We start from the raw sequence: 27,863 nt of genomic DNA, 5'->3' as shown, positions 1-27,863 counted from the left end.
CACTGTCTTTAAGCATTTTAAACATTGTTGGTCCTTTTAGACCAAGGCCTTCATTTCAATGTCAAATCTCTCCTTGACAAGGCCTCAGTCAGAGCCTCAGACTGTAGTGACTCTCATGACCAGCTCCCGGGTGCTGTGGCTTGGGTAGCCGTGGGCCTCTGGCTGCCTCAGGTGGTTGAGAAGGTGGAGGATATTGTAGGCAGCACAGTGTTGGTCTGGTCCAGCTGTCCCCCTGGCCTGCTCAGTGGAACCCTGTGTGACCAGCCCAATCCCTGTGGTTGGTGATGCTGTAGCTAAGTCCGGTGCTGTGGTGGCAGCAGCCAGAGGGGAGGTGGCAGAGGAGGGTCCTAATCCTGTCCCAGCCTGGTTTCTCTGGCTAGACTGAGGCTGAGAGAGAGTCCGCACTGTGGCTGCTGTCTTCAGGTTCTCACTGTCAGCGGTCTTGTCGTAGTTGAGAACCTTCCACTGCTGGTTGACAGCCTGCCACCGGTTAAAGATACGGAACACTGAAGGTCCTTCATGGATGATTAGAGCTGCAGCGGGAAGATAAGAGATATGAATATTAGTCAGATGATCCTGCAATAAACAATCAGAAGCACAGTCAGGATCTTACTGCATAGAGTCTTACTGCAAAGAGTCTTACTGCATAGAGTCCTACTGCATAGAGTCTTACTGCATAGAGTCCTACTGCATAGAGTCCTACTGCATAGAGTCTTACTGCATAGAGTCCTACTGCATAGAGTCCTACTGCATAGAGTCCTACTGCATAGAGTCCTACTGCATAGTCTTACTGCATAGAGTACTACTGCATAAAGTCCTACTGCATAGAGTCCTACTGCATAGTCTTACTGCATAGAGTCCTACTGCATAGAGTCCTACTGCATACAGTCCTACTGCATAGATACATCTAGACACATTTGAAGTAAATGGCTCTGATATGATCCATAAACCTTCCCATAAGACATAATAAATATGATACTATACGCTGTTTGTGACAGTGAGTGAGACATGCCAACATCTGTGTTCTGGGATTTCCACAGGTGAAACATTCGTACAGAGGGGTTCCCGATAATATCTCATCTCAGGTGTCAGAAGTGATTATTGATGCGTCCTCAGAATGTTGGCGCATTGGGGAGGGAGTAGCTCTGTCTGATTGGTTGTTGATGCATGGTGAGTGAGTAGCTCTGTCTTATTGGTTGTTGATGCATGGGGAGTGAGTAGCTCTGTCTGATTGGTTGTTTACGCATGGGGAGGGAGTAGCTTTGTCTGATTGGTTGTTGATGCATGGTGAGTGAGTAGCTCTGTCTGATTGGTTGTTGATGCATGGGGAGTGAGTAGCTCTGTCTGATTGGTTGTTGATGCATGGGGAGTGAGTAGCTCTGTCTGATTGGTTGTTGATGCATGGGGAGTGAGTAGCTCTGTCTGATTGGTTGTTGATGCATGGGGAGGGAGTAGCTCTGTGTGTACCAACACAACTGTGGTTATATGCAGAAACCAGACAGAGTTGAAATCAACATATCCTCACATAACTGGGAGAGTGTGAGTGATTCATTTTGTCCAACAGCGACCCAATCAGTTTCTAAAACACTGCAATAATCCAACAAGTCATGGCTTCCCTAACAGGAAAAGACAAAGAGCCACTTGGAGACGAGAGTAATGAACAACTAAATGCTATCTGGTAAAACACAGCTAATACGTTCAACGCTCACAACAACTTGCTACAATCTGTTTAAAGAAATTGATTAGCTCTAAAAGACAGTAGAGGCTATCGTATCATAAATGCACAAAACAAGGTGTGCACATGAATGAACAAGACAAAAAAAATAGCATTTAGGAAACAAATTTGCAAACTTTAGAAGATTTATTTATTTGATTTTTTTATTTCACCTTTATTTAACCAGGTAGGCTGGTTGAGAACAAGTTCTCATTTGCAACTGCGACCTGGCCAAATAAAGCATAGCAGTGTGAACAGACAACACAGTTACACATGGAGTAAACAATTAATAAGTCAATAACACAGTAGAAAAAAAAGGGGAGTCTATATACATTGTGTGCAAAAGGCATGAGGAGGTAGGCGAATAATTACAATTTTGCAGATTAACACTGGAGTGATAAATGATCAGATGGTCATGTACAGGTAGAGATATTGGTGTGCAAAAGAGCAGAAAAGTAAATAAATAAAAACAGTATGGGGATGAGGTAGGTAAAAATGGGTGGGCTATTTACCGATAGACTATGTACAGCTGCAGCAATCGGTTAGCTGCTCAGATAGCAGATGTTTGAAGTTGGTGAGTGAGATAAAAGTCTACAACTTCAGCGATTTTTGCAATTCGTTCCAGTCACAGGCAGCAGAGAACTGGAACGAAAGGTGGTGTTGGCTTTAGGGATGATCAGTGAGATACACCTGCTGGAGTGCATGCTACGGATGGGTGTTGCCATCGTGACCAGTGAACTGAGATAAGGCGGAGCTTTACCCAGCATGGACTTGTAGATGACCTGGAGCCAGTGGGTCTGGCGACGAATATGTAGCGAGGGCCAGCCGACTAGAGCATACAAGTCGCAGTGGTGGGTGGTATAAGGTGCTTTAGTGACAAAACGGATGGTACTGTGATAAACTGCATCCAGTTTGCTGAGTAGAGTGTTGGAAGCAATTTTGTAGATGACATCGCCGAAGTCGAGGATCGGTAGGATAGTCAGTTTTACTAGGGCAAGTTTGGCGGTGTGAGTGAAGGAGGCTTTGTTGCGGAATAGAAAGCAGACTCTTGATTTGATTTTCGAGATGTTGATTGATTGGAGATGTTTGATATGAGTCTGGAAGGAGAGTTTACAGTCTAGCCAGACACCTAGGTACTTATAGATGTCCACATATTCAAGGTCGGAACCATCCAGGGTGGTGATGCTGGTCAGGCGTGCGGGTGCAGGCAGCGAACGGTTGAAAAGCATGCATTTGGTTTTACTAGCGTTTAAGAGCAGTTGGAGGCCACGGAAGGAGTGTTGTATGGCATTGAAGCTCGTTTGGAGGTTAGATAGCACAGGGTCCAAGCACGGGCCGGAAGTATATAGAATGGTGTCGTCTGCGTAGAGGTGGATCAGGGAATCGCCCGCAGCAAGAGCAACATCTTTGATATATACAGAGAAAAGAGTCGGCCCGAGGATTGAACCCTGTGGCACCCCCATAGAGACTGCCAGAGGACCGGACAGCATGCCCTCCGATTTGACACACTGAACTCTGTCTGCAAAGTAATTGGTGAACCAGGCAAGACAGTCATCCGAAAAACCGAGGCTACTGAGTCTGCCGATAAGAATATGGTGATTGACAGAGTCGAAAGCCTTGGCAAGGTCGATGAAGACGGCTGCACAGTACTGTCTTTTATCGATGGCGGTTATGATATCGTTTAGTACCTTGAGCGTGGCTGAGGATGAGGTGCACCCGTGTCCGGCTCGGAAACCAGATTGCACAGCGGAGAAGGTACGGTGGGATTCGAGATGGTCAGTGACCTGTTTGTTGACTTGGCTTTCGAAGACCTTAGATAGGCAGGGCAGGATGGATATAGGTCTGTAACAGTTTGGGTCCAGGGTGTCTCCCCCTTTGAAGAGGGGGATGAATGTGGCAGCTTTCCAATCCTTGGGGATCTCAGACGATATGAAAGAGAGGTTGAACAGGCTGGTAATAGGGGTTGCGACAATGGCGGCGGATAGTTTCAGAAATAGATGGTCCAGATTGTTAAGCCCAGCTGATTTGTACGGGTCCAGGTTTTGCAGCTCTTTCAGAACATCTGCTATCTGGATTTGGGTAAAGGAGAACCTGGAGAGGCTTGGGTGAGTAGCTGCGGGGGGGGCGGAGCTGTTGGCCGAGGTTGGAGTAGCCAGGCGGAAGGCATGGCCAGCCGTTGAGAAATGCTTGTTGAAGTTTTCGATAATCATGGATTTATCGGTGGTGACCGTGTTACCTAGCCTCAGTGCAGTGGGCAGCTGGGAGGATGTGCTCTTGTTCTCCATGGACTTCACAGTGTCCCAGAACTTTTTGGAGTTGGAGCTACAGGATGCAAACTTCTGCCTGAAGAAGCTGGCTTTAGCTTTCCTGACTGACTGCGTGTATTGGTTCCTGACTTCCCTGAACAGTTGCATATCGCGGGGACTATTCGATGCTATTGCAGTCCGCCACAGGATGTTTTTGTGCTGGTCGAGGGCAGTCAGGTCTGGAGTGAACCAGGGGCTATATCTGTTCTTAGTTCTGCATTTTTTGAACAGAGCATGCTTATCTAAAATGGTGAGGAAGTTACTTTTAAAGAATGACCAGGCATCCTCAACTGACGGGATGAGGTCAATGTCCTTCCAGGATACCCGGGCCAGGTTGATTAGAAAGGCCTGCTCACAGAAGTGTTTTAGGGAGCGTTTGACAGTGATGAGGGGTGGCCGTTTGACTGCGGCTCCGTAGCGGATACAGGCAATGAGGCAGTGATCACTGAGATCCTGGTTGAAGACAGCGAAGGTGTATTTGGAGGGCCAGTTGGTCAGGATGACGTCTATGAGGGTGCCCTTGTTTACAGATTTAGGGTTGTACCTGGTGGGTTCCTTGATGATTTGTGTCAGATTGAGGGCATCTAGCTTAGATTGTAGGACTGCCAGGGTGTTAAGCATATCCCAGTTTAGGTCACCTAACAGAACAAACTCTGAAGCTAGATGGGGGGCGATCAATTCACAAATGGTGTCCAGGGCACAGCTGGGAGCTGAGGGGGGTCGGTAGCAGGTGGCAACAGTGAGAGTCTTATTTCTGGAGAGAGTAATTTTCAAAATTAGTAGTTCGAACTGTTTGGGTATGGACCTGGAATGTATGACATTACTTGATGAATGGGACCAACAAGAAAACAGAATAAGACGAAACATGAGAACATTGTCCTTGAGAATATTGACGCAACGTGGTCTCAGAGGATTTCGTATTATTCTGTATATAAATTGCAGACAGTTAATTTAGTATGACATGTTACGTTTCGTATGGTATGTATTCATTTGTGGATGTTACGAATTACAATTTGTACAATATGTTACAAATCAGCAAAAATGAACAATATGATACAAATTTGCTAAACTATTGTTAAGAATTTAAATTTGTTGTTGCTAACGTTAGCTAGATGACTAGGTGGCTAACACTAACATTAGCTAGCTCTAGGGTTTAGAGGTTAAGGTTAGGTTAAAGGGTTAAGGTTAAGAAGGTTTTGATAAAAAGGTTAGGTTGGGGTTATGGGGAAGGGTTAGCTAACATGCTAAGTATTTGCAAAGTAGCTCAAAAGTAGAAAGTAAAGTTGCTAATGATCTAAAATGCTAAAGTTGTCCGTGAGGAGATTCCAACATGCAACATTTAGGTCGCTAGACTTTCGCTTTATACGTGCTTCCATCCACCTCAACTAACCACCCTACTTGCGCTTTTGCCTTAAGTAAACGTCGGTCTTATGTAACCATAACAAACGTAACATATCATACTAGTTTGAGTGTCCCAGATATACGTTTACTTTGTTTCATCTAGTCTATGAGGCCAGTCTGGAAGACAAGGAAAATGAGACCTTTTACTTTGTCGAAGTGATAGAGGAACTTGACGTTGGTTTATCACCAGAAGATCTAGAGCCAAGCCACAGGATCGACGTGGAACAGAAGAACGCTAAATACCCACGCCTTGTAACCTTCAAACTATGGAACTATCAAACCAAAGTCAACATTCTGAAAGCACAAGGGGGAAGGAGATCAAAATCCAAGGCCAGACCATTCGAGTCATCCAGGACCTATCTGCTAAGCTGAGAAAAAGAGGCAAAGAATACCTTCCAATCAGACAGTCACAATCTCAGCTCCGCCTCCCGGCAGTGCTATGGATATGGAAGGGAAAGCCAAGTGAATGCCTACAAACTACGAGGAAGGGAGACCTACGTGGACAGAGGAGAGTCCCCTGCACCGAGAAGAGGACAGTGGGAAAAAGTTATAAACACAACGTAGGCTACATAGTGATACTTAAGACCAGTTTATCGTAAATTGAGACAATACTATATTCCCCTCCCCCCAATGCTAACCTCTCACCATTACAATAACAGGGGGGGTGAGAATTTTTTGAGGGTTGTTACGGTACCCAGCAAGAAAACCAAAAATTGTCACTAAACAGAAAGGGCAACTAACAAAGAGTCACTGACAACAACCAAAACAAAACAGGTGTGGTTTTAGGAGGGTTTCTGAAAGATACTCATGGGGGTGTCCCCTGAAAGTTGACTAGCAACAACAACAGGACCTAAAAGACACCCACCATGAGCGCCCACTAAATTTGCTCAAGAAGAGGCAAACAAAAGAAAACCCACACCAAACTTAAAGACAGGAAGCAAACATAAAAGGTGGAGCAAAATGAAACCAGGGAAATCAGATAAAGGATGGTTTGTCTAGAAATCAACTAAAGGTGTTGACCCTCCACATCTATCAAGACAACTAAAGGTGTCGACCCTCCACATCTATCAAGATAATTCAAGGTGTTAATTAACCCTCCACATCTATCAAGACAATTAAAGGAGTTGACCCTACACATCTATCAAGACAACTAAAGGAGTTGACCCTCCACATCTATCAAGACAACTAGAGGAGTTGACCCTCCACATTTCTCAATACAACTAAAGGAGTTAACCCTCCACATCTATCAAGACAACTGGAGCAGTGGGCCAGACACTCTTAAATAGCACATGGGCTCTCAGCTTAGCTGATAGGCCAAGATTGGATTGGCTTGGGTGTGCAAGGGTTGGCAAGTATGGGAGGTAGGGACAGGCTTGTCTTGGCTTGGGTGTGCAAGGATGGGAGGTAGGGACAGGCTTGTCTTGGCTTGGGTGGCGAGGATGGGAGGTAGGGACAGGCTTGTCTTGGCTTGGGGGGGCAAAGGTGGGCGAGGATGGGAGGTAGGGACAGGCTTGGCTTGTAAATCTGCTGTAAAATGAAAAAGAGTTCTGGACAGATTAGTAGAGAATGTTGAGTAATTAATATTCCTTGTTTGCCATTATACCTAAGATCCAATTGTGGTTATTGGTGAGAATGGAGATGGGCTCTCTCTGAGGGATGAGGACGGAGTGGCTGGGAGGGGTGGCTGGGAGGGCGGGCTGGGAGGGGTGGCTGGGAGGGGTGGCTGGGTGAGGGGGCTGGGAGGGGTGGCTGGGAGGGGTGGCTGGGAGGGGTGGCTGGGTGAGGGGGCTGGGAGGGTTGGCTGGGAGGGTAGCTGGGAGGGGTGGCTGGGAGGGGTGAGTGGGCTGGGAGGGGTGGCTGGGAGGGGTGGCTGGGTGAGTGGGTTGGGAGGGTGGCTGGGAGGGGTGGCTGGGAGGGGTGGCTGGGAGGGGTGGCTGGGAGGGTAGCTGGAAGGGGTGGCTGGGAGGGTGGCTGGCAGGGGTGGCTGGGTGAGGGAGCTGGGAGGGATGGCTGGGTGAGGGGGCTGGGAGGGATGGCTGGGTGGGTGAGGGGGCTGGGAGGGGTGGGTGAGGGGGCTGGGAGGGGTGGCTGGGAGGGTTGGCTGGGTGAGTGGGCTGGGAGGGGTGGCTGGGAGGGTAGCTGGGAGGGGTGGCTGGGTGAGGGGGCTGGGAGGGGTGGCTGGGTGAGGGGGCTGGGAGGGGTGGTTGGGTGAGGGGGCTGGGAGGGGTGGCTGGGAGGGGTGGCTGGGTGAGGGGGCTGGGAGGGGTGGCTGGGAGGGGTGGCTGGGTGGGTGAGTGGGCTGGGAGGGGTGGCTGGGAGGGGTGGCTGGGAGGGTGGCTGGGTGAGGGGGCTGGGAGGGGTGGCTGGGAGGGGTGGCTGGGTGGGTGAGTGGGCTGGGAGGGGTGGCTGGGTGAGGGGCTGGGAGGGGTGGCTGGGTGAGGGGGCTGGGTGAGGGGGCTGGGTGAGGGGGCTGGGAGGGGGCTGGGAGGGGGCTGGGATGGGGGCTGGGAGGGGGCTGGGAGGGGGCTGGGAGGGGGCTGGGTGAGGGGGCTGGGAGGGGGCTGGGAGGGGGGCTGGGAGGGGGCTGGGGGGGCTGGGAGGGGGGCTGGGAGGGGGGCTGGGAGGGGTGGCTGGGAGGGTTGGCTGGGTGAGTGGGCTGGGAGGAGTGGCTGGGAGGGTAGCTGGGAGGGGTGGCTGGGTGAGGGGTGGCTGGGGGGCTGGGAGGGGGCTGGGTGAGGGGGCTGGGAGGGGGCTGGGAGGGGGCTGGGTGAGGGGGCTGGGAGGGGTGGCTGGGTGAGGGGCTGGGAGGGGGCTGGGAGGGGGCTGGGTGAGGGGGCTGGGAGGGGGCTGGGAGGGGGCTGGGGGGGGCTGGGAGGAGTGGCTGGGAGGGTAGCTGGGAGGGGTGGCTGGGTGAGGGGTGGCTGGGAGGGGGCTGGGAGGGGGCTGGGAGGGGGCTGGGAGGGGGCTGGGAGGGGGCTGGGAGGGGGCTGGGTGAGGGGGCTGGGAGGGGGCTGGGAGGGGGCTGGGTGAGGGGGCTGGGAGGGGGCTGGGTGAGGGGGGGCTGGGTGAGGGGGCTGGGAGGGGTGGCTGGGTGAGGGGCTGGGTGAGGGGGCTGGGAGGGGTGGCTGGGTGAGGGGGCTGGGAGGGGTGGCTGGGTGAGGGGGCTGGGTGAGGGGGCTGGGTGAGGGGGCTGGGAGGGGGCTGGGAGGGGGCTGGGAGGGGGCTGGGAGGGGGCTGGGAGGGGGCTGGGAGGGGGCTGGGAGGGGGCTGGGAGGGGGCTGGGAGGGGGCTGGGAGGGGGCTGGGAGGGGGCTGGGAGGGGGGCTGGGAGGGCATCAGACACTTCTCTGAAGTATGTGTGGTGTTTCCACTCATCTCACTTCGGTCTTTCGGTGGATCCACTCTGGATCCATTTAATTCACAAGGTTTTACAGACTGACTTAAGTGGCAGTCCTTCTCCAATGTATTTACAATGACATAATCCACAGGCTTTTGGTACATTAGGAGAGAAACTTAATGTTTTTTTTGTATGATCTCTGTTAAATGTCTGCTCAGCCTACACGTTCACACATTTTATTTATGAAATGTATACAATAACTATGTATTCATACTATGGTTCTCCCATATCCACGGCATGTCCACCGCCTTCATATGGTATGTCTGCTAAAATGTTTTATCGGGTTATTCTATGATAGATGGAACGAACTAGGCTAACTTTGATGCTAAGTAAAGACCAACAAAATACTACTTATCACATGGAATGTACGCCAACTCCATGATGGCTCAAAAAAAGCAGAAGATTCGCAAACATTTAAAGAGATTGTCAGAAGATGTGGTTCTTGCTAGAGTTGCATATCAAAAAGGATAAATTGAGGATTGAAAGACGTGCTGAGTTGGAGACTATGCTTCCATCTACTGTAGAAACAGCAGAGGTGCTTCTACATCTGCATTGTTTTCTGTTTGGGGTTTTACACTCCAGCCATCTACCAGACAGCCTCACACTCTCCAGCCCTAACAAGGACTCTAGTCAGTCATCTATCAGACAGACTCTCACTCTCCAGCCCTAACAAGGACTCTAGTCAGTGTATATAAAACACTGCAGAGGATTAGTTTATCTGCAGAATGGAATAAGTTATGGAATAAGTTACAGTATGTTTAAAACTAAAGACTCAACAGAGTACATCAGGGTTAGACAACCCTGGTCCTACATCAAGGTTAGACAACCCTGGTCCTACATCAGGGGTAGACAACCCTGGTCCTACATCAGGTGTAGACAACCCTGGTCCTACATCAGGGATAGACAACCCTGGTCCTACATCAGGGGTAGACAACCCTGGTCCTACATCAGGGGTAGACAACCCTGGTCCTACATCAGGTGTAGACAACCCTGGTCCTACATCAGGGATAGACAACCCTGGTCCTACATCAGGGTTAGACAACCCTGGTCCTGGAGGGCCACAGTCACTATCTTCATCAGGGGTAGACAAACCTGGTCCTACATCAGGGATAGACAACCCTGGTCCTACATCAGGGGTAGACAACCCTGGTCCTCCATCAGGGATAGACAACCCTGGTCCTACATCAGGCGTAGACAACCCTGGTCCTACATCAGGGGTAGACAACCCTGGTCCTACATCAGGGGTAGACATCCCTGGTCCCACATCAGGGGTAGACAACCCTGGTCCCACATCAGGGATAGACAACCCTGGTCCTACATCAGGGGTAGACAACCCTGGTCCTGGAGGGCCACAGTCACTATCTTCATCAGGGGTAGACAAACCTGATCCTAAATCAGGGGTAGACAAACCTGATCCTAAATCAGGGGTAGACAAACCTGATCCTAAATCAGGGGTAGACAAACCTGGTCCTAAATCAGGGGTAGACAAACCTGGTCCTACATCAGGGGTAGACAACCCTGGTCCTACATCAGGGGTAGACAACCCTGGTCCTACATCAGGCGTAGACAACCCTGGTCCTACATCAGGGGTAGACAATCCTGGTCCTACATCAGGGGTAGACATCCCTGGTCCCACATCAGGGGTAGACAACCCTGGTCCCACATCAGGGATAGACAACCCTGGTCCTACATCAGGGGTAGACAACCCTGGTCCTGGAGGGCCACAGTCACTATCTTCATCAGGGGTAGACAAACCTGGTCCTACATCAGGGGTAGACAACCCTGGTCCTACATCAGGGGTAGACAACCCTGGTCCTATATCAGGGGTAGACAACCCTGGTCCTACATCAGGGATAGACAACCCTGGTCCTACATCAGGCGTAGACAACCCTGGTCCTACATCAGGGGTAGACAACCCTGGTCCTACATCAGGGGTAGACATCCCTGGTCCCACATCAGGGGTAGACAACCCTGGTCCCACATCAGGGATAGACAACCCTGGTCCTACATCAGGGGTAGACAACCCTGGTCCTGGAGGGCCACAGTCACTATCTTCATCAGGGGTAGACAAACCTGATCCTAAATCAGGGGTAGACAAACCTGGTCCTAAATCAGGGGTAGACAAACCTGATCCTAAATCAGGGGTAGACAAACCTGATCCTAAATCAGGGGTAGACAAACCTGATCCTAAATCAGGGGTAGACAAACCTGATCCTAAATCAGGGGTAGACAAACCTGGTCCTAAATCAGGGGTAGACAAACCTGGTCCTACATCAGGGGTAGACAACCCTGGTCCTACATCAGGGATAGACAACCCTGGTCCTACATCAGGCGTAGACAACCCTGGTCCTACATCAGGGTTAGACAACCCTGGTCCTACATCAGGCGTAGACAACCCTGGTCCTACATCAGGGTTAGACAACCCTGGTCCTACATCAGGTATAGACAACCCTGGTCCTACATCAGGGTTAGACAACCCTGGTCCTACATCAGGGGTAGACAACCCTGGTCCTGGAGGGCCACAGTCACTATCTTCATCAGGGGTAGACAAACCTGGTCCTAAATCAGGGGTAGACAAACCTGATCCTAAATCAGGGGTAGACAAACCTGATCCTAAATCAGGGGTAGACAAACCTGATCCTAAATCAGGGGTAGACAAACCTGATCCTAAATCAGGGGTAGACAAACCTGATCAGGGGTAGACAAACCTGATCCTAAATCAGGGGTAGACAAACCTGATCCTAAATCAGGGGTAGACAAACCTGGTCCTACATCAGGGGTAGACAAACCTGGTCCTACATCAGGGGTAGACAACCCTGGTCCTACATCAGGGGTAGACAACCCTGGTCCTACATCAGGGGTAGACAACCCTGGTCCTACATCAGGGATAGACAACCCTGGTCCTACATCAGGCGTAGACAACCCTGGTCCTACATCAGGGTTAGACAACCCTGGTCCTACATCAGGTATAGACAACCCTGGTCCTACATCAGGGTTAGACAACCCTGGTCCTACATCAGGTATAGACAACCCTGGTCCTACATCAGGGTTAGACAACCCTGGTCCTACATCAGGGGTAGACAACCCTGGTCCTACATCAGGGGTAGACAACCCTGGTCCTACATCAGGGGTAGACAACCCTGGTCCTATATCAGGGGTAGACAACCCTGGTCCTACATCAGGGGTAGACAACCCTGGTCCTACATCAGGGGTAGACAACCCTGGTCCTACATCAGGGATAGGCAACCCTGGTCCTACATCAGGCGTAGACAACCCTGGTCCTGGAGGATCACAGGCACTGGAGCCACTTCATGTTTTTGATTGAACTGACCTGGAAGACCAGGTGTGTTGAATTTAGTCATTCACTGATCTGATCAATTAGCTGTTCTGGTGTGATGCCTAGTGGGGACAAAATCCTACAGTTCCTGAGGCACTTCCAGGAACTTAGTTGCCTACCTCTGGAGTAAAGGATTAAAGGCTAGAAACTCTCTAAAACAGATGAAGAAAGGAACTGAGTTGCCTACCTCTGGAGTAAAGGATTGAAGCCCAGATGAGCTAAATCAATATATAATGACAAAGTATTCTCACGTTAGACCCGTAGGCAAAACTATACAGATCTATCAAATTGATCATTCATAATTTCTGCCATTCATTCTCTCAGTGTCTATAGCATTCCACTCACATACAGTAAGGGGATTTCAGAGTGAGATCGTCTGAAGAACAAGCAACTGCCATCCATTACATTGACTGTCAGTGAGCCACGGTTGTAAACTAGAATAGGGCTCAGCCTCACCGAAGCAGACGATATCCATGAATCCGTACATGCCGTAGCAGATCTGGAATAGCAGGTCATGTCTCTGCCAGCGTGCCGAGGGGCTGAAGGAGGACCAGACCAGCCAGGACAGACTGGCCACCAGGAACATAGACCCCAGAACCGCTGCAGCTATCTGAACCTTCTCTATCACCGCCAGGGAGATGGACTGCCACTGAGGGAGGGAGGGACAGAGATACTGTAAACACAAATGCACCATTGTCTGTTTGAAAATGAGATCTACTGCTGTAATGGGTTTATTATGGATCCCCATTAGTTCCTGCCAAGGCAGCAGCTACTCTTCCTGGGGTTTATTATGGATCCCCATTAGTTCCTGCCAAGGCAGCAGCTACTCTTCCTGGGGTTTATTATGGATCCCCATTTGTTCCTGCAAGGCAGCAGCTACTCTTCCTGGGGTTTATTATGGATCCCCATTAGTTCCTGCCAAGGCAGCAGCTACTCTTCCTGGGGTTTATTATGGATCCCCATTACTTCCTGCCAAGCAGCAGCTACTCTTCCTGGGGTTTATTATGGATCCCCATTAGTTCCTGCCAAGGCAGCAGCTACTCTTCCTGGGGTCCCAAAAAATTAAGGCAGTTTAAACAATTTTAAAAACATTACAATACATTCACAACACATCTAGGGAGTTTTTCCTAGCCACCGTGCTTCTACATCTGCATTGCTTGCTGTTTGGGGTTTTAGGCTGGGTTTCTGTACAGCACTTTGTGACATCAGCTGATGTAAGAAGGCCTTTATAAATACATTTGATGAAATTTGATTCAGTGTGTGCCTTCAGGGAACCACTCTACTACCCCTTATCTACAGGATCAATGTGTGTGTGTATGCGTGTGTCTGTACCTGTGTGTGTGTATATATGCGTGTGTCTGTACTGTGCCTGTGTGTGTGTGTATATATGCGTGTGTCTGTACTGTACCTGTGTGTGTGTATGCGCGTGTCTGTGCCTGTGTGTGTGTGTATATATGCGTGTGTCTGTACTGTACCTGTGTGTGTGTATGCGCGTGTCTGTGCCTGTGTGTGTGTGTATATATGCGTGTGTCTGTACTGTACCTGTGTGTGTGTATGCGCGTGTCTGTGCCTGTGTGTGTGTGTATATATGCGTGTGTCTGTACTGTACCTGTGTGTGTGTATGCGTGTGTCTGTACTGTACCTGTGTGTGTATGCACGTGTCTGTACCTGTGTGGGTGTATATATATGCGTGTGTCTGTACCTGTGTGGGTGTATATATATGCGTGTGTCTGTACCTGTGTGTGTGTATATATATGCGTGTGTCTGTACCTGTGTGTGTGTATATATATGTGTGTGTCTGTACTGTACCTGTGTGTGTGTGTGTATGCGTGTGTCTGTACTGTACCTGTGTGTGTGTGTATGCGTGTGTCTGTACTGTACCTGTGTGTGTGTGTGTGTATGCGTGTGTCTGTACTGTACCTGTGTGTGTGTATGCGCATGTCTGTACCTGTGTGTGTGTATGCGTGTGTCTGTACCTGTGTGTGTGTATGCGCGTGTCTGTACTGTACCTGTGTGTGTGTATGCGCGTGTCTGTACCTGTGTGTGTGTATGCGCATGTCTGTACCTGTGTGTGTGTATGCGTGTGTCTGTACTGTACCTGTGTGTGTGTATGCGCGTGTCTGTACCTGTGTGTGTGTATGCGCATGTCTGTACCTGTGTGTGTGTATGCGCGTGTCTGTACCTGTGTGTGTGTATGCGTGTGTCTGTACCTGTGTGTGTGTATGCGCGTGTCTGTACCTGTGTGTGTGTATGCGCGTGTCTGTACTGTACCTGTGTGTGTGTATGCGCGTGTCTGTACTGTACCTGTGTGTGTGTATGCGCGTGTCTGTACCTGTGTGTGTGTATGCGCATGTCTGTACCTGTGTGTGTGTATGCGCGTGTCTGTACCTGTGTGTGTGTATGCGTGTGTCTGTACCTGTGTGTGTGTATGCGTGTGTCTGTACCTGTGTGTGTGTATGCGTGTGTCTGTACCTGTGTGTGTGTATGCGTGTGTCTGTACCTGTGTGTGTGTATGCGTGTGTCTGTGCCTGTGTGTGTGTGTGCGTGTGTCTGTCTCGTCACATTCCCGCTGTTCAATAGGGTGTATTTTGTTTTACTGCTGGCGTGGTAGCTCACCTGTAGCGGGTTCCTGGTGCTGATGCTGATGACCTGGTACTTGTAGTAGCAGAGCTCACAGGCCCAGGATCCTCTCTGACTGATCCACTTGATGAGGCAGGGCTGGTGGATACAGCGGACCGACCCACTGCAGCGACATGGGCTCAGCAGCTCCCCCTGTGGGACACATTACATTACACAGCAGTTGAAACCAAAGGCCCATAATTCCTCACTGGCATAATACAGTACCAGTCAAAAGTAAAACTTTATTTTTTACTATTTTCTACATTGTAGAATAATATTGAAGACATCAAAACTATGAAATAACACATATGGAATCATGTAGTTACCAAAAAAACTGTTAAACAAATCAAAATATATTTTATATTTTATATTCTTCAAAGTAGCCACCCTTTGCCTTGATGACAGCTTTGTACACTCTTGGCATTCTCTTAACCAATTTCACCTGCATTTGCAACAGTCTGGAAGGAGTTCCCACATATGCTGAGCACTTGGATGCTTTTCTATCACTCTACGGTACGACTCATCCCAAACCATCTCAATTGGGTTGAGGTCGGGTGATTGTGGAGGCCAGGTCATCTGATGCAGCACTCCATCACTCTCCTTATTGGTCAAATAGCCCTTACACAGCCTGGAGGTGTGTTGGGTCATTGTCCTGTTGAAAAACAAATGATAGTCCCACTAAGCGCAAACCAGATGGGATGGTGTATCGCTGCAAAATGCTGTGGTAGCCATGCTGGTTAAATGGGCCTTGAGTTGAGGGATGTCTTAAAGTAACTGTCATTTCTGTTTGCCTATTTGAGCTGTTCTTGCCACAATATGGACTTTGTCTTTAACCAAATAGGTCTGTCTCCTGTATACCACCCCTACCTTGTCACAATACAACTGATTCACTCAAGGAAAGGAAAATAAGGAAAGAAATTCCACAAATTAACAAGGCACACCTGTTAATTGAAATGCATTCCAGGTGACTACTTCATGAAGCTGGTTGAGAGAATGCCAAGAGTGTGCAAAGCTGCCATCAAGGCAAAGGGTGGCTAAATATAAAATATATTTTGATTTGTTTAACACTTTTTGGTTACTACATGATTCCATATGTGTTATTGCATATGTTTGACGTGTTCACTATTATTCTACAGTGAGTAGGTGTGTCTAAACTTTTGACTGGGACTGTGTGTATGTGTGTTGTAAAACATTTTGTAGGGAAAAAAGAAAAAAGAACTTGAATGAGTAGGTGTGTCCAAACTTTTGACTGTTGTTGTATGTTGAACAGGATTACATAGCCTTTTTGTTTAGAGGGACTGGATAAATAGAAACAGGATGTCGGTGTCTATGACAGCAGGAGCAGCATCTCAGTCACAGAGCAGAGAGGAAATACAGAGGAAATACAGAGGAAATACAGAGGAAATACAGAGGAAATACAGAGCAGAGAGGAAATACAGAGGAAATACAGAGGAAATACAGAGCAGAGAGGAAATACAGAGGAAATACAGAGGAAATACAGAGCAGAGAGGAAATACAGAGGAAATACAGAGGAAATACAGAGCAGAGAGGAAATACAGAGGAAATACAGAGGAAATACAGAGGAAATACAGAGGAAATACAGAGGAAATACAGAGCAGAGAGGAAATACAGAGGAAATACAGAGGAAATACAGAGCAGAGAGGAAATACAGAGGAAATGCAGAGGAAATACAGAGTAGAGAGGAAATACAGAGCAGAGAGGAAATACAGAGGAAATACAGAGGAAATACAGAGGAAATACAGAGGAAATACAGAGCAGAGAGGAAATACAGAGGAAATACAGAGGAAATACAGAGCAGAGAGGAAATACAGAGGAAATGCAGAGGAAATACAGAGTAGAGAGGAAATACAGAGGAAATACAGAGCAGAGAGGAAATACAGAGGAAATACAGAGCAGAGAGGAAATACAGAGGAAATACAGAGCAGAAAGGAAATACAGAGGAAATACAGAGCAGAGAGGAAATACAGAGGAAATACAGAGGAAATACAGAGCAGAGAGGAAATACAGAGGAAATACAGAGGAAATACAGAGGAGATACAGAGGAAATACAGAGCAGAAAGGAAATACAGAGGAAATACAGAGCAGAGAGGAAATACAGAGGAAATACAGAGCAGAAAGGAAATACAGAGGAAATACAGAGGAAATACAGAGGAAATACAGAGCAGAGAGGAAATACAGAGGAAATACAGAGCAGAGAGGAAATACAGAGGAAATACAGAGCAGAGAGGAAATACAGAGGAAATACAGAGCAGAGAGGAAATACAGAGGAAATACAGAGGAAATACAGAGGAAATACAGAGCAGAAAGGAAATACAGAGGAAATACAGAGGAAATACAGAGCAGAAAGGAAATACAGAGGAAATACAGAGCAGAGAGGAAATACAGAGGAAATACAGAGCAGAGAGGAAATACAGAGGAAATACAGAGCAGAGAGGAAATACAGAGGAAATACAGAGCAGAAAGGAAATACAGAGGAAATACAGAGCAGAGAGGAAATACAGAGGAAATACAGAGCAGAGAGGAAATACAGAGGAAATACAGAGCAGAAAGGAAATACAGAGGAAATACAGAGCAGAGAGGAAATACAGAGGAAATACAGAGCAGAAAGGAAATACAGAGGAAATACAGAGGAAATACAGAGGAAATACAGAGCAGAGAGGAAATACAGAGCAGAGAGGAAATACAGAGGAAATACAGAGGAAATACAGAGGAAATACAGAGGAAATACAGAGCAGAGAGGAAATACAGAGGAAATACAGAGGAAATACAGAGGAAACAGAGAGGAAATACAGAGGAAATACAGAGCAGAGAGGAAATACAGAGGAAATACAGAGCAGAAAGGAAATACAGAGGAAATACAGAGCAGAGAGGAAATACAGAGGAAATACAGAGGAAATACAGAGGAAATACAGAGGAAATGCAGAGGAAATACAGAGCAGAGAGGAAATACAGAGGAAATGCAGAGGAAATACAGAGTAGAGAGGAAATACAGAGGAAATACAGAGGAAATACAGAGCAGAGAGGAAATACAGAGCAGAGAGGAAATACAGAGGAAATACAGAGGAAATACAGAGGAAATGCAGAGGAAATATAGAGCAGAGAGGAAATACAGAGGAAATACAGAGGAAATACAGAGCAGAGAGGAAATACAGAGGAAATACAGAGCAGAGAGGAAATACAGAGGAAATACAGAGCAGAAAGGAAATACAGAGGAAATACAGAGCAGAGAGGAAATACAGAGGAAATACAGAGGAAATACAGAGGAAATGCAGAGGAAATACAGAGCAGAGAGGAAATACAGAGGAAATGCAGAGGAAATACAGAGTAGAGAGGAAATACAGAGGAAATACAGAGCAGAGAGGAAATACAGAGGAAATACCGAGCAGAAAGGAAATACAGAGCAGAGAGGAAATACAGAGGAAATACAGAGCAGAGAGGAAATACAGAGGAAATACAGAGCAGAAAGGAAATACAGAGGAAATACAGAGCAGAGAGGAAATACAGAGGAAATACAGAGGAAATACAGAGGAAATACAGAGGAAATACAGAGCAGAGAGGAAATACAGAGGAAATACAGAGCAGAGAGGAAATACAGAGGAAATACAGAGCAGAAAGGAAATACAGAGGAAATACAGAGCAGAGAGGAAATACAGAGGAAATACAGAGGAAATACAGAGGAAATGCAGAGGAAATACAGAGGAAATACAGAGCAGAGAGGAAATACAGAGGAAATACAGAGGAAATACAGAGGAAATGCAGAGGAAATACAGAGCAGAGAGGAAATACAGAGGCAATACAGAGGAAATACAGAGCAGAGAGGAAATACAGAGGAAATACAGAGCAGAGAGGAAATACAGAGGAAATACAGAGCAGAGAGGAAATACAGAGGAAATACAGAGCAGAGAGGAAATACAGAGGAAATACAGAGCAGAGAGGAAATACAGAGGAAATACAGAGCAGAGAGGAAATACAGAGGAAATAAAGAGCAGAAAGGTAATATAGAGGAAATACAGAGCAGAGAGGAAATACAGAGGAAATACAGAGGAAATACAGAGGAAATTCAGAGGAAATACAGAGGAAATACAGAGCAGAGAGGAAATACAGAGCAGAGAGGAAATACAGAGGAAATACAGAGGAAATACAGAGGAAATGCAGAGGAAATACAGAGGAAATGCAGAGGAAATACAGAGCAGAGAGGAAATACAGAGGAAATACAGAGCAGAAAGGAAATACAGAGGAAATACAGAGGAAATACAGAGGAAATACAGAGCAGAGAGGAAATGCAGAGGAAATACAGAGGAAATACAGAGCAGAGAGGAAATACAGATCAGAGAGGAAATACAGAGCAGAAAGGAAATACAGAGGAAATACAGAGCAGAAAGGAAATACAGAGGAAATACAGAGGAAATGCAGAGGAAATACAGAGGAAATACAGAGGAAATACAGAGGAAATACAGAGCAGAGAGGAAATACAGAGCAGAGAGGAAATACAGAGCAGAAAGGAAATAAAGAGGAAATACAGAGGAAATACAGAGCAGAGAGGAAATACAGAGCAGAGAGGAAATACAGAGGAAATACAGAGGAAATACAGAGCAGAGAGGAAATACAGAGGAAATACAGAGCAGAGAGGAAATACAGAGGAAATACAGAGCAGAAAGGAAATACAGAGGAAATACAGAGCAGAGAGGAAATACAGAGGAAATACAGAGGAAATACAGAGGAAATACAGAGGAAATGCAGAGGAAATACAGAGCAGAGAGGAAATACAGAGGAAATGCAGAGGAAATACAGAGTAGAGAGGAAATACAGAGGAAATACAGAGGAAATACAGAGCAGAGAGGAAATACAGAGCAGAGAGGAAATACAGAGGAAATACAGAGGAAATACAGAGGAAATGCAGAGGAAATATAGAGCAGAGAGGAAATACAGAGGAAATACAGAGGAAATACAGAGCAGAGAGGAAATACAGAGGAAATACAGAGCAGAGAGGAAATACAGAGGAAATACAGAGCAGAAAGGAAATACAGAGGAAATACAGAGCAGAGAGGAAATACAGAGGAAATACAGAGGAAATACAGAGGAAATGCAGAGGAAATACAGAGCAGAGAGGAAATACAGAGGAAATGCAGAGGAAATACAGAGTAGAGAGGAAATACAGAGGAAATACAGAGCAGAGAGGAAATACAGAGGAAATACCGAGCAGAAAGGAAATACAGAGCAGAGAGGAAATACAGAGGAAATACAGAGCAGAGAGGAAATACAGAGGAAATACAGAGCAGAAAGGAAATACAGAGGAAATACAGAGCAGAGAGGAAATACAGAGGAAATACAGAGGAAATACAGAGGAAATACAGAGGAAATACAGAGCAGAGAGGAAATACAGAGGAAATACAGAGCAGAGAGGAAATACAGAGGAAATACAGAGCAGAAAGGAAATACAGAGGAAATACAGAGCAGAGAGGAAATACAGAGGAAATACAGAGGAAATACAGAGGAAATGCAGAGGAAATACAGAGGAAATACAGAGCAGAGAGGAAATACAGAGGAAATACAGAGGAAATGCAGAGGAAATACAGAGCAGAGAGGAAATACAGAGGCAATACAGAGGAAATACAGAGCAGAGAGGAAATACAGAGGAAATACAGAGCAGAGAGGAAATACAGAGGAAATACAGAGCAGAGAGGAAATACAGAGGAAATACAGAGCAGAGAGGAAATACAGAGGAAATACAGAGCAGAGAGGAAATACAGAGGAAATACAGAGCAGAGAGGAAATACAGAGGAAATAAAGAGCAGAAAGGTAATATAGAGGAAATACAGAGCAGAGAGGAAATACAGAGGAAATACAGAGGAAATACAGAGGAAATTCAGAGGAAATACAGAGGAAATACAGAGCAGAGAGGAAATACAGAGCAGAGAGGAAATACAGAGGAAATACAGAGGAAATACAGAGGAAATGCAGAGGAAATACAGAGGAAATACAGAGGAAATACAGAGCAGAGAGGAAATACAGAGGAAATACAGAGCAGAAAGGAAATACAAAGGAAAAAAAGAGAAAATACAGAGGAAATACAGAGCAGAGAGGAAATGCAGAGGAAATACAGAGCAGAGAGGAAATACAGAGCAGAGAGGAAATACAGAGGAAATACAGAGGAAATACAGAGGAAATACAGAGCAGAGAGGAAATACAGAGCAGAGAGGAAATACAGAGCAGAAAGGAAATACAGAGGAAATACAGAGGAAATATAGAGCAGAGAGGAAATACAGAGTAGAGAGGAAATACAGAGGAAATACAGAGGAAATACAGAGGGAATATAGAGCAGAGAGGAAATACAGAGGAAATACAGAGTAGAGAGGAAATACAGGGCAGAGAGGAAATACAGAGCAGAGAGGAAATACAGAGCAGATAGGAAATACAGAGTAGAGAGGAAATACAGAGTAGAGAGGAAATACAGAGCAGAGAGGAAATACAGAGCAGATAGGAAATACAGAGCAGAGAGGAAATACAGAGTAGAGAGGAAATACAGAGCAGAGAGGAAATACAGAGGAAATACAGAGCAGAGAGGAAATACAGAGGAAATACAGAGGAAATACAGAGCAGAGAGGAAATAAAGAGCAGAGAGGAAATACAGAGCAGAAAGGAAATACAGAGGAAATACAAAGCAGAAAGGAAATACAGAGGAAATACCGAGCAGAGAGGAAATACAGAGGAAATACAGAGCAGAGAGGAAATACAGAGGAAATACAGAGCAGAGAGGAAATACAGAGCAGAGAGGAAATACAGAGCAGAGAGGAAATACAGAGGAAATACAGAGCAGAGAGGAAATACAGAGCAGAGAGGAAATACAGAGTAGAGGAAATACAGAGGAAATACAGAGGAAATACAGAGCAGAGAGGAAATACAGAGGAAATACAGAGCAGAAAGGAAATACAGAGGAAATACAGAGCAGAAAGGAAATACAGAGGAAATACAGAGCAGAGAGGAAATACAGAGGAAATACAGAGCAGAGAGGAAATACAGAGGAAATACAGAGCAGAAAGGAAATACAGAGGAAATACAGAGCAGAAAGGAAATACAGAGGAAATACAGAGGAAATGCAGAGGAAATACAGAGGAAATACAGAGGAAATACAGAGCAGAGAGGAAATACAGAGGAAATACAGAGTAGAGAGGAAATACAGAGGAAATACAGAGTAGAGAGGAAATACAGAGCAGAGAGGAAATACAGAGCAGAAAGGAAATACAGAGGAAATACAGAGGAAATACAGAGCAGAGTGGAAATACAGAGCAGAGAGGAAATACAGAGCAGATAGGAAATACAGAGCAGAAAGGAAATACAGAGGAAATACAGAGCAGAGAGGAAATACAGAGCAGAGAGGAAATACAGAGCAGATAGGAAATACAGAGGAAATACAGAGCAGAGAGGAAATACAGAGTAGAGAGGAAATACAGAGCAGAGAGGAAATACAGAGCAGAAAGGAAATACAGAGGAAATACAGAGCAGAGAGGAAATACAGAGCAGAAAGGAAATACAGAGGAAATACAGAGGAAATACAAAGCAGAGAGGAAATACAGAGCAGAAAGGAAATACAGAGCAGAGAGGAAATACAGAGTAGAGAGGAAATACAGAGCAGAGAGGAAATACAGAGGAAATACAGAGCAGAGAGGAAATACAGAGCAGAGAGGAAATACAGAGCAGAAAAGAAATACAGAGGAAATACAGAGGAAATACAGAGCAGAGAGGAAATACAGAGCAGAGAGGAAATACAGAGCAGAGGAAATACAGAGGAAATACAGAGGAAATACAGAGCAGAGAGGAAATACAGAGCAGAGAGGAAATACAGAGCAGAGAGGAAATACAGAGCAGAAAGGAAATACAGAGGAAATACAGAGTAGAGAGGAAATACAGAGCAGAGAGGAAATACAGAGCAGAAAGGAAATACAGAGGAAATACAGAGGAAATACAAAGCAGAGAGGAAATACAGAGCAGAAAGGAAATACAGAGGAAATACAGGGCAGAGAGGAAATACAGAGCAGAGAGGAAATACAGAGCAGAGAGGAAATACAGAGCAGAGAGGAAATACAGAGTAGAGAGGAAATACAGAGGAAATAGGAAATACAGAGGAAATACAGAGCAGAAAGGAAATACAGAGTAGAGAGGAAATACAGAGCAGAAAGGAAATACAGAGCAGAGAGGAAATACAGAGTAGAGAGGAAATACAGAGGAAATAGGAAATACAGAGGAAATACAGAGTAGAGAGGAAATACAGAGGAAATACAGAGTAGAGAGGAAATACAGAGGAAATACAGAGCAGAGAGGAAATACAGAGCAGATAGGAAATACAGAGGAAATACAGAGTAGAGAGGAAATACAGAGGAAATACAGAGCAGAAAGGAAATACAGAGCAGAGAGGAAATACAGAGCAGAGAGGAAATACAGAGTAGAGAGGAAATACAGAGGAAATACAGAGTAGAGAGGAAATACAGAGCAGAGAGGAAATACAGAGGAAATACAGAGGAAATACAGAGTAGAGAGGAAATACAGAGGAAATACAGAGCAGAGAGGAAATACAGAGCAGATAGGAAATACAGAGCAGAGAGGAAATACAGATCAGAGAGGAAATACAGAGCAGAGAGGAAATAAAGAGCAGAAAGGAAATACAGAGGAAATGCAGAGGAAATACAGAGCAGAGAGGAAATACAGAGCAGAGAGGAAATACAGAGCAGAGAGGAAATACAGAGCAGAAAGGAAATACAGAGGAAATACAGAGGAAATACAGAGCAGAGAGGAAATACAGAGCAGAGAGGAAATACAGAGCAGAGAGGCAATACAGAGCAGAAAGGAAATACAGAGGAAATACAGAGGAAATACAGAGCAGAGAGGAAATACAGAGCAGAGAGGAAATACAGAGCAGAAAGGAAATACAGAGGAAACACCGAGCAGAGAGGAAATACAGAGCAGAGAGGAAATACAGTGGAAATACAGAGCAGAGAGGAAATACAGAGCAGAGAGGAAATACAGAGCAGAAAGGAAATACAGAGGAAACACCGAGCAGAGAGGAAATACAGAGCAGAGAGGAAATACAGTGGAAATACAGAGCAGAGAGGAAATACAGAGCAGAGAGGAAATACAGAGGAAATACAGAGGAAATACAGAGCAGAGAGGAAATACAGAGCAGAAAGGAAATACAGAGGAAATACAGAGGAAATACAAAGCAGAGAGGAAATACAGAGCAGAAAGGAAATACAGAGCAGAAAGGAAATACAGAGCAGAAAGGAAATACAGAGCAGATAGGAAATACAGAGGAAATACAGAGCAGAGAGGAAATACAGAGCAGATAGGAAATACAGAGGAAATACAGAGGAAATACAAAGCAGAGAGGAAATACAGAGCAGAAAGGAAATACAGAGGAAATACAGAGCAGAGAGGAAATACAGAGCAGAGAGGAAATACAGAGCAGAGAGGAAATACAGAGCAGAGAGGAAATACAGAGGAAATACAGAGCAGAAAGGAAATACAGAGGAAATACAGAGCAGAAAGGAAATACAGAGCAGAAAGGAAATACAGAGGAAATACAGAGCAGAGAGGAAATACAGAGCAGAGAGGAAATACAGAGCAGAGAGGAAATACAGTGCAGAGAGGAAATACAGAGCAGAGAGGAAATACAGAGCAGAAAGGAAATACAGAGCAGAAAGGAAATACAGAGGAAATACAGAGGAAATACAGAGCAGAGAGGAAATACAGAGTAGAGAGGAAATACAGAGAAAATACAGAGGAAATACAGAGCAGAGAGGAAATACAGAGGAAATACAGAGGAAATACAGAGCAGAAAGGAAATACAGAGCAGAAAGGAAATACAGAGCAGAAAGGAAATACAGAGGAAATACAGAGGAAATGCAGAGGAAATACAGAGGAAATACAGAGGAAATACAGAGGAAATACAGAGCAGAGAGGAAATACAGAGGAAATACAGAGCAGAGAGGAAATACAGAGCAGAAAGGAAATACAGAGGAAATACAGAGGAAATACAGAGCAGAAAGGAAATACAGAGGAAATACAGAGCAGAGAGGAAATACAGAGGAAATACAGAGGAAATACAGAGGAAATACAGAGGAAATACAGAGCAGAAAGGAAATACAGAGCAGAGAGGAAATACAGAGGAAATACAGAGGAAATACAGAGCAGAAAGGAAATACAGAGCAGAGAGGAAATACAGAGGAAATACAGAGGAAATACAGAGCAGAGAGGAAATACAGAGGAAATACAGAGGAAATACAGAGGAAATACAGAGGAAATACAGAGAAATACAGAGACACTGTACTTTTGACACTGGACAAAAGTAGTGCACTATACAGGGAATAGGCTGCCATTTAGGACAACACTTGAGAGAACACTACTGAATAAAACAAGCTCCGTGTGAATCACTCTAAGTGAAGTGTGGCCTTGAAGAATCCCTCCTCTCTATGCGTGCTTCCTCTCTGGCTTGTGTTGAATATAAATTTCCTGGCTGAGAAAAAAAACTTCAAAGCTTTAACAGTGTAAAAGGTTTCTAGTGTCGGGGGTGAATTTAACATATTATTTATTATTAAACTCCAGGGATTTCAGAGGGTCACTTCATGTCACATCGCCTCTCAACTACTGGGTACTCTCATTCTTTACACCAAGGGTCCCAAACAGCACCCTATTCCCTATCGGCCCTGGTCAAAAGTAGTCCACTATAAAGGTATTAGGGTGCCATTGGGATGCAAACCCAGCTGTGTTAAGTGCTGTAACTTGACTGCAGGAGAAAAATGCCAATAATGAGCAGCACTCCAGCTAAGAACAGAACAACTGGGTGAGTTAAGAGGACAACCTGATAACTAGTCAGCACTCCAGCTAAGAACAGAACAACTGGGTGAGTTAAGAGGACAACCTGATAACTAGTCAGCACTCCAGCTAATAACAGAACAACTGGGTGAGTTAAGAGGACAACCTGATAACTAGTCAGCACTCCAGCTAATAACAGAACAACTGGGTGAGTTAAGAGGACAACCTGATAACTAGTCAGCACTCCAGCTAAGAACAGAACAACTGGGTGAGTTAAGAGGACAACCTGATAACTAGTCAGCACTCCAGCTAATAACAGAACAACTGGGTGAGTTAAGAGGACAACCTGATAACTAGTCAGCACTCCAGCTAATAACAGAACAACTGGGTGAGTTAAGAGGACAACCTGATAACTAGTCAGCACTCCAGCTAATAACAGAACAACTGGGTGAGAGGACAACCTGATAACTAAAGTGAAGAATGGAAGTTGGAACTTGTTGGAAGATGTGAAAAACAAGGGTTCCAGTTTGCATTACATGATGAGTTGGATGATTTCTCTCAACCTTAAATTATTGTCTCTCATGTTCCTCCTGAATAGTGTAGTGAGACATATTAATCAATATCGTCTCCAAGACAAACATTAGCATGACTAAAGATGGGATAATTATAGTCCTAGGTACAGTTCCCGACTTCCCAGTGTCCTGTACTGTTTCAGGCAGTGTGTGAATGAGTGGGAAACATTATTTGATTTCTCCTGCATGTAATTGTTTCTATGTTTTATGTTCACACTCAATGTCAGTCTATAATCTGTTTTGGTAGTTCTGTTTGTCTCTAATTAATCAACTAGAGGGACAGGGGGTTTATCTGCCCAGCGATCACTGATATGGTGACCCCTGTTTACCCAGAGACCACAGACCACCCACTTATTTGGGCTCTCTCCAGGCATGCCTTACAGATGGAGGCGGGTTGCAGGGGAGCCATTCTGAGGGTACTGGAGCGGTGTAGGATTATTACTCAAAGGAACGTCTAAGGGCCATTAATTCAGACCAAATGTCACACCTTCTAGAATAAGTAGCCTTTACTGAGATGAAAAGCTCCTCAGCCACATGACAGCTGACGATTCTGACACCAACCCTACCGTGGCTCTTGGGTGATGCCACCTGAGGACTCAGATCATAACAGCAAAACAAAGCCAGTGTTGTGTTAAGGGTCTATCCAATATCACCGTTTCAGGTCCCTGGAAGCAGATCCTGCAGACAGGTGTCCTGAGGCTGCCACTCTCACTATAACTGCACAAGGAGAACCTCTGTTCCAGCTTGTCCTTAGCCCAGCTATCAGAGGAGCTGCTGCAGTGTAATACCCCCGATGGCTCTGCCGCATCAACCCAGCCTGAGCCCCCCGCCAGTCTGTCTCTCTCCAGCCCGCTAGCACCCCCCGGTGGCGGGGCAGTCCTTATGTCCCCCGGACCCTGATGGGCCATTAACGTGTTGTTGTCCGGTCCACTGACGTCTGAAGGGACCCCATGGCTGTCCGGTACGTGTCCGGTCATGGGGATCAATACCGCTACCGGAGACGGGGGCCGGAGTAACAGCACCTTCAGATCGCCAAATAGGACGCAGCAGCGGCTCTTCAGCATGTCTGGACCACGCAGCATCACTGAGGAATTAGCAGCACCATGCGATGACACTAAGGCTAAAAAGCTCCTCTACAAATCATTGAATAAAATGTGATGTCTACTTACAGGAAGTGTTACCCCCTAAAAAAAGTCCAAACTGCCTTGGCACCTTTCCCATTAATAACATATTCCATTGGCGCAAACAAGTATCTGAACACATTGGATATTCGGGTCGTTTCGGCTAGAACATCAATAAATAGTTAAAAAAGGCTTTCATAATTTCATCCCCAAAGATGAATCTACTCCCACAGTATCTTCCAGAGTGGTCCAAGAGACAGGCATCATCCCATTGGTTCATTGTTGAAGTCTGGTTGAGAATATCTGTATGGGTTTCTCATAGATGTGCCATTCATCACAAATGGTGAATCAAAGAATCTGTTCGTAGATAACTATCCAAAGCGAAACTCTGTCTGTCGTTGGTGTGCTGTTCAAAGCTTCCAGGGAGCTGTCGTTAGTGTTCAATACATCACCGTCGCTTTCGTAACCACCGAATTTCCATGCTCAAAGAACACAATGGGCGTGTGTATCCATAAACTATATTTCATCCCAGCTTTCGAACTGTCCTAATGTTAGGCGCATGCATTCCTT

The 27,863-nt window shown here is 46.0% G+C and overlaps 1 protein-coding gene across 1 annotated transcript; it reads right to left on the bottom strand.

Annotated features, from left to right (window-relative positions):
* Positions 1-27,863, bottom strand: marchf4 (membrane associated ring-CH-type finger 4). The gene is made up of 4 exons (XM_042306838.1): positions 26,826-27,863; positions 14,771-14,926; positions 12,611-12,803; positions 1-533 (listed from the first exon to the last, which is right to left on the bottom strand). Exons 1-4 carry the CDS (start codon positions 27,252-27,254, stop codon positions 97-99), a joined length of 1,215 nt encoding a protein of 404 aa, XP_042162772.1. The 5' UTR covers positions 27,255-27,863; the 3' UTR covers positions 1-96.

The sequence above is a fragment of the Oncorhynchus tshawytscha genome, linkage group LG26 (genome assembly GCF_018296145.1).
Source record: "Oncorhynchus tshawytscha isolate Ot180627B linkage group LG26, Otsh_v2.0, whole genome shotgun sequence".
NCBI classification, from domain to species: domain Eukaryota; kingdom Metazoa; phylum Chordata; class Actinopteri; order Salmoniformes; family Salmonidae; genus Oncorhynchus; species Oncorhynchus tshawytscha.
The sequence above is the reverse complement of the archived record's forward strand: the minus strand, read 5'-3'. Positions and strand labels throughout refer to the sequence as shown.

Bases quoted from the DNA above. Each gene is read 5' to 3' on its own strand.
- marchf4 (XM_042306838.1), bottom strand. From the start codon at position 27,254: ATGCTGCGTGGTCCAGACATGCTGAAGAGCCGCTGCTGCGTCCTATTT. The intron at 14,927-26,825 runs GTGATATTGGAT...TGTGTCCCACAG, and splicing joins GCTTCCAGGGACCTGAAACG to GGGGAGCTGCTGAGCCCATG. The intron at 534-12,610 runs GTGAGGCTGAGC...TTCCCGCTGCAG, and splicing joins CATGGATATCGTCTGCTTCG to CTCTAATCATCCATGAAGGA.